Source organism: Leptodactylus fuscus, chromosome 7 (assembly GCF_031893055.1).
Source record: "Leptodactylus fuscus isolate aLepFus1 chromosome 7, aLepFus1.hap2, whole genome shotgun sequence".
NCBI lineage: Eukaryota > Metazoa > Chordata > Amphibia > Anura > Leptodactylidae > Leptodactylus > Leptodactylus fuscus.
The window spans coordinates 28331495-28345422 of NC_134271.1; the positions used below are offsets into that span (position 1 = coordinate 28331495).

General features: G+C 44.2%; 1 protein-coding gene across 8 annotated transcripts in view; it reads right to left on the bottom strand.

The window, feature by feature from the left end:
- Positions 1–1261: 1261 nt before the first annotated feature.
- Positions 1262–13928, bottom strand: part of MARK2 (microtubule affinity regulating kinase 2) — an 87106-nt gene continuing 74439 nt past the window's right edge. For 6 of the 8 annotated variants that reach the window (XM_075281490.1, XM_075281496.1, XM_075281495.1 and 3 more), the window contains 2 exons: positions 6089–6133; positions 1262–2120 (listed from right to left, as the gene is read on the bottom strand). In XM_075281490.1, the coding sequence (XP_075137591.1) occupies positions 1769–2120; positions 6089–6133 (397 nt within the window). In that variant the 3' untranslated portion in view covers positions 1262–1768. The remainder of the gene's footprint in view (positions 2121–6088; positions 6134–13928) is intronic. The other 2 variants (XM_075281493.1, XM_075281492.1) reach the window with 1 other exon arrangement.

A 13928-nucleotide genomic window follows, 5' to 3' on the forward strand; every position in this document is an offset into this window, starting at 1 on the left:
AGGATGTCGTATTTTGGTCCTGATTTTAATGCGGGAGGCCGCCTCAGAATAGGGCCAAAATGTGCCTGTCATGACTGTCACGGCTTCCCGCTCCGGAGTAGGCACAAATGAATGGGCCTAGTCCGGAGGGTGCTGCTGCGAGGCGGATGCTGGGGCTGAATCAGCTGCGGAATCCGCTTGAAGAAAGGACAGCTTGCTTCTTTTTTTCCAACAAACAGGTGAGGATTTGCTTGAACCAGTCCTGTACTATGACACTTCTGACGTCTCATCCAATACTTCTACAGTCATATGAAGGTCATTCTCGTATTGCTTGACGCTTTTGTGTATGTGGGTACGATTGGCGCGGTGCGGTTTAATGACACAAGAAAACGTCTGTCACAGAACTTCTCTTTTTTTTTTTTCCAAACAGCAATGAAATCATTCACACAAAGGGAAAAAAAACAAAAAAAATAAGAACAAAAACAAACGAAATTGCAAATCTGGTAAGTAATCACCCCCTGTAGGCCAAGGTAACTACTGCCCCCCTCAGCCGCAGCCGGGAGTCGCACGCAGATTTCAGATTGATATATACAACAGATAAATCCTACAACTGCTGCTGAGGGGTGGTGACAAAGTCCGATATGATGTACTGGATGATCCACTGACACTCCACAGGCATCTCCTCAGTAAGGTCGCCTCCATTCATCCCATCATAATACCTAAATCTGTTACCGATCCGCTCCTGGACTGCCATCTAGCTGTAGACCGATATATACATTGTGAGCTCTGCAGTCGCCACCGTTCATACAAGGTGCGTTCTGTATACTGTGACATGGTTATAGTGATGTGCTGCCATACTGCCAAGTCTGGAGAAGGAGTGGGAACACTGAACATGGAGGAGTAAGTCAAAGTGGGCACTTCGAATGCTCCTCGATACAAGGAGTGTGGAGAAAGCGAAGACTGCTTTTCCCGAATGGAGACGGAAGAAGGAAGGGAGACGAGTCGCTTAAGCTAGACAGGAATACATTAGTCTACGTTTGCATTAGAAGTTTTATCTGGGTTTTGTACCATGGCGCCATGGAAGATGTGCCCACCGCTGTGCCCGCTTATCTCTTGCTGAAAAAGGAAGGAAAAAAACCAAAATAAAGGCGGCGATAATGGGTTGCTGACTGATCCTCCTAACAGACTTAGTTACCCACAGAAACTTACTCCATGTTGGGCAGTCTTCACCTGTACCTGTGTTGTATAGCCGCCCTGAGCTAGTAGTTCAGTGTCTTAGACATTTTTTTTTTTTGCTTTTTTGTTTTAATAACAAATTCTGTACAAAGGAACCTGGACCTGTCTGAATTTAGGGAAGGACACACTTTACCCCTTCAACTCTGCCGTAATTTTTTTTTCTTTATAACTGTACTACATAGGATACAGTTACGCATTTCTAGGAGGGGCGACCGTTCTAGCTCGCTTTCTACAAGACTTAATCTTTTTTAGCAGTCTATTAGATAATCTGAGTCCCAAACCCAATCTTTAAAAAAAAAAAAAAAATTATAAATCTATTTCAAATAAAATAACCCTCAAAACCTACAATGAAAGGAGCAGTAGTTTATCCCAGGGCACCCTGCCCACCTCCATTTATATGACTGCTGAGCCCTTAGCAGGACGTGCCAGTACAGAGCGCCAAAATGGAAATCCCGCCATCCTCTTGGTGAAAGGAGCTGGTCAGGCTGGGGCGAGGGCGCCTGATAAGTGTCTTGTATTGTGTCTCTATCCCTTACAGAGCACAAAAGCCCTGTTAAAGTTTGAGTTCGTTGGCAATTTTGGAGGCAATGTTCTTAAATGCCATGGAGGTGCCAGAAATTCTCTTGAAGCGCACGCCATTGAGGGAGAGCCGTGGAAGCTTGCACACCTCCATCTCCCACTGTACATAGCTGTCATGACCGGGGGAGCCATGGACGCACATCAGCATGTACTTCTCCTGGGACTCGTGTTGGCAGTTATTGGCGTCCAGCACTTTGCGGATTTCGCTCATCATCTCATTCGGCTCCATTGAGCTGGTGGTTTTCATGCTCCACGTGAAGCGCAATGAGCGCGGCTTGGAGTCCCTCAGGTCTTCTTTCTCTTTCTCTGCCACGGTCAGCTGAGGTCTGCAGAAAGACAAGACGCCATCATATTGACTCCAATAAAGAGGTACAGAGAAGGTCTGCTAAAGGTAAAGGGGGTTTCTAATGCCTGTGTGTTTATTTTTTACAAACTGCTCATAATTTTTTCAAATTATTATTATTATATAATATATATATATATATATATATATATATATATTATATAATAATAATAATTTGTCGTACTGGTTTCTTCCTTGTCCCCCCCTCAAGACACACAAGAAATAATGCCAAGGAGTCAATTACAGAGTCCTGTGAGTGTTGAGGGACCAGGAAGCCGGAGTAGTAGGGGATCCGGACATCATCAGAGCAGCGGGCTAATGTATTGTAAAAGGGTTTCTTCATCCCAAATTGAGTTTTCCCAGTAATGGTACAGGTTATTAGTATGTGATCAGTGGGGTCTGACACTTGGACCCCATACACTTCAGCTCTTGCAGCAGCCTCAGGGTGCCCGAGGTTGCAGGTGGATGTACAGAACCAGAACCACCGCCATACTGTGCACAGGGCTATTACTTGAATAGCAGTGGTGCTACACATGCTCCAAGTCCTTTACCAGTTTCCAGCACCCAGAGGCTGCAGCAATATCTGATCTGTACAGGTACAACTGTCGGACCACAACAGATCACGTACTGATGACCGAACTCTATTTGGGGCTGGACAACCCTTTTAATTTTTTTAACCTAATTTAATTGCAGAAATCAGTGAATACTTCAATCCCACACACGAGCGAGCGGCTATCCTACACACAGACACAAGCCCCTTCATACACCCACTCACAAGCATCTGACATCAGTGACAATACTTCCTTTACCTGCTGTGATCCTGTAAAAGGCATTACAAGGAGCAACTTCTAAATCGGTGGGCAGCCATTACTTTCGAATCTCACAAAAATATGGATGACCGCTCTTCAGGGTAGTGTTGTGTCACATGTGAACATACCTTTAGATAGAGGCACCCCAGTTTGCTGTCCTATGCCTGCCTAGGGCATTGTGCATTTTGTATATTAAGTTGTAATATTCTACATCAGGAGAACATGTAAGGAAAAAGATGGCATATGACGACTGTCTGCCAAAATACAGCTCAGTACCTGAAGGGATCGCTGTTTATATGGAGGGACCATTTGTCTTGTCGCCAGCTATCTCACTTGACTCTGCTATACACATGCACACCTAGCCAATAGTACTGAGCAGTGAGAAAGCGGCGGTCAGCTAAACCCATCAGCTGATACATATTCAATGTGCACGGCAAGCATTAGACTGTCCATATGGATTAAGGCCCTATGTCCTCCATTTCAAACCTCATCTCCCCTTAAAATATGTTTTGGGCAGGACAAGCCCTTTAATGCCTGGTTCACATCAGCGTTCGTATTCCGTCCGGGTGTCCGCATGAGGACTACCTCGAAAGGAATACTGAACACAATTGCAAGCGCTGTGCTGTAAAAGCACATAGACTATAATGGAGTCCGTGTGCTTGCCGCGTGCTGCCCGCACGAATCATGCGGACAGGAAAGTAGATGGTGAATTACTTTCCTGTCCGCAAGATCCCTTCGGAGATCTGTCGGCAAGCACATGGACCTCATTATAGTCTATGGCAGTGATGGCGAACCTTTTAGAGACTGAGTGTTCATCATGTGGACTCCCCTGGACGGAATCCAAACAGTGATGTGAACGAGGGATTACATTGATGACCTCACATCACTATGTGAACTGAGGGGGTCCAATACCCAACCCCCACCCACATCAGCTGTTCTGACAGCATCTAAAGGCTGAAAACTATAGCAGTGGAAGGGGATCATGTGCAGTCTGTGGTCATCCTGTGCGCACTCCCTGCCCTCCACTATAGCTTCTGGCACCCATACACTGCTGATCTCTGCAGAGTATGGGTGTAGGACTCCTAAAGTTCACATACTGATGACATAAGCAGGGCATAGCTCATCAATATGAGGGTCGGAAAGCCCCTTTAATATCCACCTTTAGAGGAAGAGTAGGAAGGCCCTCATATGAATTCGTCTATTGTGTACAACTATATTTATATCCTATTGTATGGACCAGTTCCAAAAGATTGAAGGAGGCAGTGGGCACTCCATCACTGTATGAGTGCGGGAAACATTATGGCAATATGAAGTCCCATGACGGTCCTAACTGGCTTCCAACAGAATTTAGATTAAAAAAAAAAAAATCCAAGTTAGGCTGGATTCACACCAGCACTTTGTTCAGGGATACCGCCCCCCATTTCACTGGAAAAATGTGGAGAGAAAAGTCTTGCAAGCAGAACTTTTCTCTCGACATTTTTTGAGTGGAGACCAGGTGGACCTTATTCTCGTCTATGGGGTCCACAGGTTTCTTAGGGTAACTTACAGTTTTAATAAGAGAAAAAAAAACGGCAAAAATGCAATAAAAAACAAAAAGCAAAAAAAAACACACTGCAGAAAAGACCATGATACGTTTCCGCTGTGTTTGCCATGTGAGGCCTTAGCCTAATACAATTTGCTTGTACCAAACTTCCTCCAAAAGGAACATAGAGCAGAGCTACTTATTTCTATTAAATGGAGACAAAACATTAAAGAAAATAGCCAACAAGGAAATTTAATGGATTAGAAAAACTAAGCTTGGTTGTAACAGATTTGGGGCTCAGCGTGTCCCTGTCTGCATGGAGTAATATTTGTCCATGGACACTGCTGGATAGAGGAGTAGAGTGCTCAGCTACCTCTGGCAGTCCCATACAGCTGAATGAAGTGGCAGACACTCCATGCAAGCAAAGGAACACAGGACCAATGACACTTATTGGCTAGGTAATACGTTCCGATCTTGGTGCAGCCTATATAAAAGACATCCTTTTCACCATCCCTGGTACTTTGTATCTATCAATAGGCCCAGCTACATGGATTCTGGAGCAGTTGGAATTTTTTCTCTAGCCCCCACCGTTCCAGAACAATTGGTGCTGTTATCTTCAGCACTGTTATGTTCTCTACTGTCAGGTGGGCGGTGACATGCAGAGCAGAATGACGGACAACCCACCTGACAGCAGGGAGCATATCTGTGCTGAAACTAACAGAAATTATTGCTTTGGAACTATCGGGGCTTCGGGGCTAGAGAAAAAATTCCATTAATCTGTCATTTTGTTGTTGCATGTCTACACCCATCTGCCAGAGAACATAACAGTGCTGAAAATAAAAGCACCGTTTGCTCCGGAAAGGTGGGGGCTAGAGAAAAAAATTCCAACAGTGTAAGATCAGTGGAGCACCCATTACAGAATGCAAAGAGTTGGTGGTGAAAGGTCCTCTGTAAATGCTTTATATTATGCCCAACAGTAGCACTGAGGTTCGGTTCACATCTGCGCCCGGTCTCTATACTGGGATTATGTTCCTCTCTCCGCATTTTTCACCATTTTCGCATTTGGGCGGAAACTGAATAGAAACCATGTGAACCCCATTACAGTCTATGGAGTCCGCAGGTTTCCTTGGGTAGCCACTTTTTTATGCGGATTAGGTTTCCATTCGGAGCACAGATGTGAACCTAGCCGAAACATGGCGCATATCCAGGTACAGCAAAGTGGTTTTGCACACTAGTGGCTGAAATATTTCCTAGAACGGACTAGAGCAGGTTCACACATTGCAGAATTGGTGCTTTGAGGGTGCTGATCTGCAGTAGTATATATATTAAAAAATAAAAATAAATTAGTGAAGATCTCAAAAATCAGTATTAAAGTTATTTAGAATTAGATTCCAGAGGGAAAGAAGAACAAGAGCGAGGCCACAGGGAGAGAAAGCGGTTCAAGGAATGACCAAAGAAATATAAAGGAAATGCCAGGGCATAAAAGGGTTAAAACATACTGAAAGTTCACTGGGAGAATAAAGATGGAGATGGAAGAAGAACTAGAAAAAAAAAAAGATGATATAGAATAGGAAATGCTTAGGGAACAATGAGACTGAGACAAGGGCATGGATCTCTCACCTGCTGCTCTCCACTCGATCTTTCCCTTCTGGTTCATTTGGGTTCCTCAAAAGAGAGAGGTAAAATAAAAAGGCTGTACAATGTGTGCACGGTGACCTACACACAGCATGGACTGACTACAGATTTGGCTTCTTTGTATCTCCATTGTAACACAATGTAACAGTCCTACTGGATTTGTAACTTAACTTCTATATCATCCCATAATATTACAACAAAAATGGCTTTCAAAGAAAAAGGGATTCTCAAAAAAACAAAAAACACCACAACCATGTGAAGCATAAACAGTTTATAACATAAAATGGTTAATACCTGGGGGTCCAACTATTGTTATCTCTGGGAATCAGGAGAACTAGTGACCCACGGGTGCCTGATCACCATATCTGGATAGTCCCAAATAAATGAATAGAGCAGTGATGTGGATGTGGAGTTCGCACAAGTGTGAATAAAGTGGTCGCCAAGCATGCCCACAAGCACCACTTCTATACAGAACTTGCAAACCCTTGGGGAGCCCATGAGCAATAAAATTATAAGTAAGGCTAGGTTCACATCTGCACGTAATCCACATAAAAAAAGCTGTTACCTTAGGACACCCGCGGACTCCATAGACTATAATGGGATCCGTGTGGATTCCGTTCTGCTTCTGCCCAAAAAGGGCAAAAAAAATACAGAGAGGGGAACAAAATTCCCGCAGGGAGACCGGGCGCAGATGTGGACCGAGACTAACTATAACTATAGTTGGGAAACACTGGTGATGTGAAATCCCTATCCACACTATAAACCTGTCTGCGTCTTCAGTGTCACTCCCCGGGTCTCTGAAGGCGGCAGCGCTGTGATTAAACCCACTCATTAGAGCGCTTATAGAGGACACCCAACCTGCTACACTGGCTATACAGGTAATATATACTGAAAAGAAAAACAGACTATTTCCCGTCTACCTACTCACGTGTACCCATGAAATAATACATTCTTACATTCCTCTTAATGTATGGCTCCAATATTAGACCGCTTTACATAAATCAATAGTGCAATCAAATAGTAAGAAGCTTTGTAACTGTTCACATCTGTGTTGGAGGCTCAGAGGTTGCATAGAGAAGCGGATACCCTGACTGGCCCCATTATAGACTGTTGTGGTCCGTCATTAGACAGATCTCGTGGACCAGAAGAATGGATTAAACAGCGCAGATGTGTACACACCCCAACACATCTTAGTGTGGAAAAAGCACCCCTTATCTTAGCTTTTTTGGGCTCTTCTCCTCCTCCGCTTCCTAAAACTTTCACTCACTCTCAAATCTCTCCAGTAGAGACTGCTTTTCAGCTTCTCCGATAGCTCTGGTTACATGTAGAGATGAGCAAACACTGTTCGGATCAGCCGTTCCGAACAGCATGCACCCATAGAAATTAATAGAAGCACCTGGCACGGCGACCGGCCGCCGGAAAAGTGTACGTACCAGGTGCTTCCATTCATTTCTATGGGAGTGTGCTGTTCGGAACGGCTGATCCGAACAGTGTTCGCACATCTCTAGTTGCATGGTGTCCCTAAAGGTCTATGGAAAGGGAGGCAGCTGCAGATACAGGCACAGAAACAGAAGCTGCAGCCACGTCTGTCTTTATGTGTCTAGGAAGTGTTTTATCTCATTCCAAAGCTGGATTCAGATACACTGTTCAGTAATGTCCTCCATGCTGCTTAGATCTGGTTCACATCTGCGTTCGGTATTCCGTTCGGGGAGTCCACTTGGGGACCCCCCGAACGGAATACCTAACGCATTATAAAGTGGTGAGCAATGAAAGCACATGGGCCCCACTATAATGGGGTCCGTATGTTTTCCGCACGTGTCATGCTGAGAGAAAAATACTTCAAGAACTACTTTTCTCCCACATGATTCGTGCGGACACTGCGTGGAAAACACACAGACCCCATTATAATGGGGAGTTCAACAAGAACCAAGTTTATTAAGAAGCGTGTGCCTCTAAAGCTTCTGGTAATGTCAGTGTTGAAAGGGATTACTGTTTTAGGGGGGAAAATGAAGGGATAGAGGATAGATCATAAAATAACAAACTGGGGTGTACTTACCTGCTGAATCCTTTGCCCCGGTCTCTACTACTCCTATTGAGTGTTGGTTAATGGTGCTGCAGCAGTGACATCATATTGACAGCACGTGACTGCTGCAGCCTGTCAGTGGTGGACAGCTGAGGCTACCGATTGGCTGTAGCAGTCACATGTTGCCGATGTGACACGGATGATCAGCTCTGTGATGGCCAACGCGCTGTAGGTCGTATTGTGGTATTGCAGCTCAGCCCCAGTCATGTAAATGAGACCAAGCTGCAAACAGGCCATCATTAATCTTGATCAGATGCCGATGGATACAACAGTATATGCAGGAACCTTCTACGGTCCGGGACTTGTCAGAAATCCAGCCATGATGTAGTTATTTTGGCCGGGTTATTTCCTCATACATAATCTGTCCACAATAAAGAAATCACGGCACGGTTTCGGACAAGCCCCAGACCACCGTCATATCCAATGGCAACCGATCAAGACCACAGATGTCACCACTAAGATGCTTAGAGAAAATCTTTAAACCTCTGCAAAATGTTAAAAATATTCAATTTCTGCCGACAAATCTAAATATGGTTCATGGGAAACCCCATTAAATCCTTAAAATCCCCATCCAATTTAATCTAATGAACTGGGGGTGAGGGGGGGGGGGGCGGCATAACATATGTAAGAAATATCTATTCAAGGCTTTAGATCTGACAACACCAAAGTGAAATGAGTGAAACAAAGACACAAAATAGTAACTTTTCACTATCTGTAACTTATTTCATCATCTCTGCCTCTATGGAGAAAGAATCTGTAAGATCCCGCAGCATATAAACATATTACAAAAAAATAAATTAAAGCTAACATCAAACATGTGTTGTTCACGACGACTCAAAATTATGATTCATAATGCCGCCCCATGTATGCAGAAGGTGAGGAGGAAGCTGGTGGGCGGTATAAACTGCATCTGACTGCTTAGTATGCATCGGCTAGGAGGAGGACGACGAGGGGAAATCTGCAGCAATCCATCTATTCACGTATGCTGGGATTAAGATGGATGGAACTGGAACACGGTCCAGCTATTCTGGGGAGCTGCTGCGGTTATAAAATAATACAAGACATAGCCGGCCCCCTCAGAGGGCGAGCGCAAGAACAGGTGTGAATGGTGCAGACTCAAAAGCTGCAAATATGTAGGAGACACTTATCTGCCCTATACACAAGTATACTTGGCTGTGTGTTCTCTAGGGGGAGAAAGCTTCTTCTATAAGGAGAGTCATCTCATCAAGAACAAAAGGATTAGTCAAGGAGGCGAGGTTTGATTAACTTTTTGTTGTACAGCAGATAGGACACGGAAGGGAGGCTCCTGTTCCAGCCAGTTGTCTTACATCCAGACATAGGACAGCAAGGAGGAGGAGGAAGGGGCTACAGGGCTCCGGAGACACAGAGAAGATTCCTTTATAGATCTCTGTGATGTTATCAAAGGAAGATGAAGTGAGGAAGTGTTGGAATATTTCAATAAGCATTTTTTGCACTGTTTCTTTAGGTTTTACCATGTATTAGAAGAAGGTGAGCAATCCTAAGGGGAAAGGTAGCGTGTGCACCTTATACAATAAGAAACCTATCATGAGATGCTTAAGACGCTGAAGACAGCTGCTCATTGCAAGTGGCTGCTTAAATCTTCTTACCGCAGGGATTTGATACCTTGGCCTGGCGCTTAGAAGGGGATTACATTGAAAAATAGACTAGATGTGTTTATTTCAGCTGAATAAGCAGTTGTATGTAACTTATTTATAGAAAATCACAGATAGCAGGGGACCCTCATTCATATGTAGTAGTCTGCCCCGGCTGCTATAAGAGTCAGGGTCCCTCTGTATCAGTGTCGCCCCCTCACAATCTGACAACGATGACTTATAGCGAGGATAGGTCAGCAGTATAAAAATTGGCCTGGGGACCAGAAAACCTTTAAAGGGGCCGTTCACATGTTTGCTGGCAAGACTGAACAGAACACGAGTGTGCTGCTGCGATCTCTCTTCTGATGGGAGTCAGAATCGGGGCAGGATTTCTATGTGTGAACGGCCCCAAGGGATCAAACATTAAAGGAGGAAGAGCTAGGATATCTGTGGGTTTTCTATCTTAAGAGATTTATTTGTAACATGAGACAGAATAAAGTCTCTCAGAGATCAGCCATCTCGCCGCTCCTCCTTCTTCAGTACCTGCTTGTAAGACAACTGGCTGTAGCCGGAGCTCCCCCCGCTTTATGTGCCGTAACATTAAGCCACTCCCCAACCAAAAACAGACCAATTCAGCAGGAATATTAACCATGTTCCCTGCAGAATTTTTACAAGACCGCTTATTTTAGGGATGTGTAGAAAGCAGACTCAAAAAGCATCGGCAAATGTAATTGTAATGTTTAGGCCTCATACAGACAACCAAGTCTGCAGGCTGAGGGGGTCACAAGTGTTAAACGGAAGGGACTTAAATGAGTTGGAGTTATTTGAGGGGCGCCCCAGTTTAGGGCCCTGCATTATTTAGGAGCAGTGCCAGCTATTTGCGCCCCCCCTGCCCTATTTTTGTTACTACTCAAATAACACGAATGTCTTTTGTCCTCCAATGATTTCAATACGGGCTGGGTTGGCCACTCCATTCTGTTGTCCCCGTAGAACATGCTCCATATTCCACAGGATGGAGCCGTGGATGCTTCCTTGGACTGTACGCTCAAATGGTCATATGTATTGGGCCTTAGTGTTGCTAAACACGATTTTTTGCCACACAAATATGCTAGGATTTAGGGACTTGATTAAATTTTCAGACTTTGGGGTTTGAATGTATTTAGGGATCTGGTTTGATGTCTCTTCCCACTTTCACAACTTAGCCCTTATTGATAAGAGAGGACATATCAGTGGCAGTCTGACTCGTCACGTGAACGTTTATCTCTCCAGTCTGAATAGGACAGTTGTTGGACAGATGCGTTCTGATGACTGGTCCCAGAGTGCACTTTTTCTGAATCATCATTCCTTTCAGATTATGGAGAACCCCCCACCCTCATTCCTATTCCTCTGGATAAGGAATAAGTTACGGCGGGTTCACATCTGCGCGCTTTAAGCAATCCTGCTGGGTTTCTGTCTTCTGCCCCAAGAAACTGGACGGGGGATGGAAACCCGGCAGTCAGTTTTCAAACCCATTCAAGTGAATGGGTTTGAAAGTGACCACCCGTGAGCGTTTTGTACCTCTCCGCGGCAAAACAGTTTTGTTTTTGTTTTTCTTTAACCGGCACAAAATCCTGCATATCAGTTTTTGTGTCCGGTTAAAAAAAAAACAAAAAAAGGTTTTGCCGTGGACAGGTACAAAACCCTCACGGGCGGTCACTTTCAAACCCATTCACTTCACTGGGTGCAGAAGGCAGTAACCCAGCAGGATTGCTTAAAGCGCGCACAGCGCAGATGTGAACCCGCCCTTGCTGAGGTTGAAAACCTGGCCTTGTAAGTGGACAGATAAGATCCTAAATTTATCCGACCTTATGCGTTATTCAAATTGACAAATATTAGCAACTCAACATCTTTAATGTCTGGCGACAAGTCCAGGCCTTTTCCTGACCAGATACCCATATAAGCAAGTGTTTACCAAAATTAATTGAGTAACCTTCCCCCCTAAGGTCTTGTATCATAGTGCAATAAACACTTGTGTGCCACTATATGGTTCTTGCACAAGGAATACTGTTAGGGGTAAAACCTCCAACAGGGCGTGTTGAGACATTATGCCAATCCTGTATGAATACATAAGAAAATGCTCAAGGCGAGCCTCAGAGGCCTACAGAGTTACAGGATTAGTCAATAGTCTATGGGTGCCATATTGGGAATCCAGGCTACACGGATCCCAATATGGCCGAGTGCATGAGGTCCAGTACAGACTACATGCATCACTATATACAATGTAGGACATCAAACGTATACTAGCAGTGTATACACATAACTACTTCAAGAAGTATCCAGCACAGGTCAACCTGATATATTCTCCCAAGACTACCATCCCCAGCAGTGAAGGGGTGCGACTTCATCAGTAAGTAGGTAAGGTATAGACAGATAGGGCAGTAGTTACAAGCAAGAACTTTCTGAGAAATACGTGCAGACAGAGTTGGATTTTGCTCTCACACACATGCACATATATGTACCCAAGCACAAAACCTTCACATTTACAACTGGAATAAGAGAAAAAAATTAACATTATCAGTCAAGACTTACAAAGAACGATATCAAAAACCTAAATGTTGTTGGATTTTCCCATCTCCTTCAGGTATGTATATATATGAGCATCATTTATTAATGCACACAAGTCAATGGTATATAGTCTAAACCAGGAATCTCAAACATGGCTATCATCTGTAGCCCGCAGGCTGGGCTGGGATGCAGACGGTTCTCTATACCTGCTGGTTAAAAATGCAGCCAGATCACTGAACGGGGGGTGAAGAGGAGCTCCAATCCGATTCTTATACTGGCAGAGAAGGAAGCCATAGCCTTTTTGCCACATCAGGTCTGCAGTATACAAGGTGCAGGTAGAATAAATGTAGTACTTACATCTCTGTTGCTCAGCCTCTCGCCGTCCTTCCTGCCCCGGGCACACACAACACACCACAGTAGTGCAGTGGACAAGCATTGGCGGGAGGCAGTGAGGCAAGTAGTGCTCAAATAATCACCTCTGTACCAGGGCAGCCATAGGGGCCTGGCCACCATATGGGGGAACAACTGGGTGGGCAATTTTACTGTATGAAGCCACTGGTGGGGGCCATATTACTGTATGGGCCCAACATAAGAAATGCAACCCACCAGCTTCTAATTATGCACCACCCATTCCCCAGCTGAGTTTGAGACCCCTGGTCTAAACTGAGCAAATCCAACATTACCTGTGAGAGTGACAAGTGTTCAGTAGTAGGCATGGGTACATATTACTATACATAAATGTTAATTGTGTCATACTTCCAATCCTTCTGCCAGTCAGCCCAGCTATGACAAGTATATAACCATATAGCTTCTATACCAGGAGGTGATGTCGAACAGAGCCCTGGCGTGCTAACCTTATGGCATAAATGTAATGTTTTCTATACACTGCTATTAATGGTATCCAAATCAAAAATCTACTTGCATGGATGGCATAAGTTACAGTACTAGAATACAAATTTAGGAAAATAGGTTTCCAAGTACAAAAGTTTAACTTATTTCGGAATAGCAAAGTTTTCTTCTGGACATACAGGGCACTCCAATACAATTCTTAAGCTTCCTAAAAGACAGAGACTGAGACATCATTTTTCATGTGTTATATATACACCAGTATGGCTATACCTGGGAGGTATTGCATAGAAGTTTAGCAATATCTTCATTGACAGCTTGTTTCCTATACCAATAAATATCTGCTTTTCTTTAATACACAAGAATTGCAGCGATTTATTCCCACCAGATTTATGACCCTATTTTAGAGTCAGCAAAGGTTGATAGAGCCCCTCTCAGTCTCTCCGGTGCAGACAGGCGGCCGTGAATGAGCAGATGACTCCTATATTCACGCGCGGACTGATCTCGCAACTGTCCAGATGGTAACATGGTGACTGGGGTGCAGGGTAGAAAGCACAAATACCTGGGAGAGTATGTATGGGGAAAGTGTAGGGAGAAAAGACCCACTATATGGTATATCATAAAGCTGCTGGTGCCGGACACCAACTAAAAAAGACAAAACCCAGAAACTTTGGACACTGCACATCCAAGAACATATATGATATAGGGAGTTATATTCTTAAAAATAAAAGTTATATTT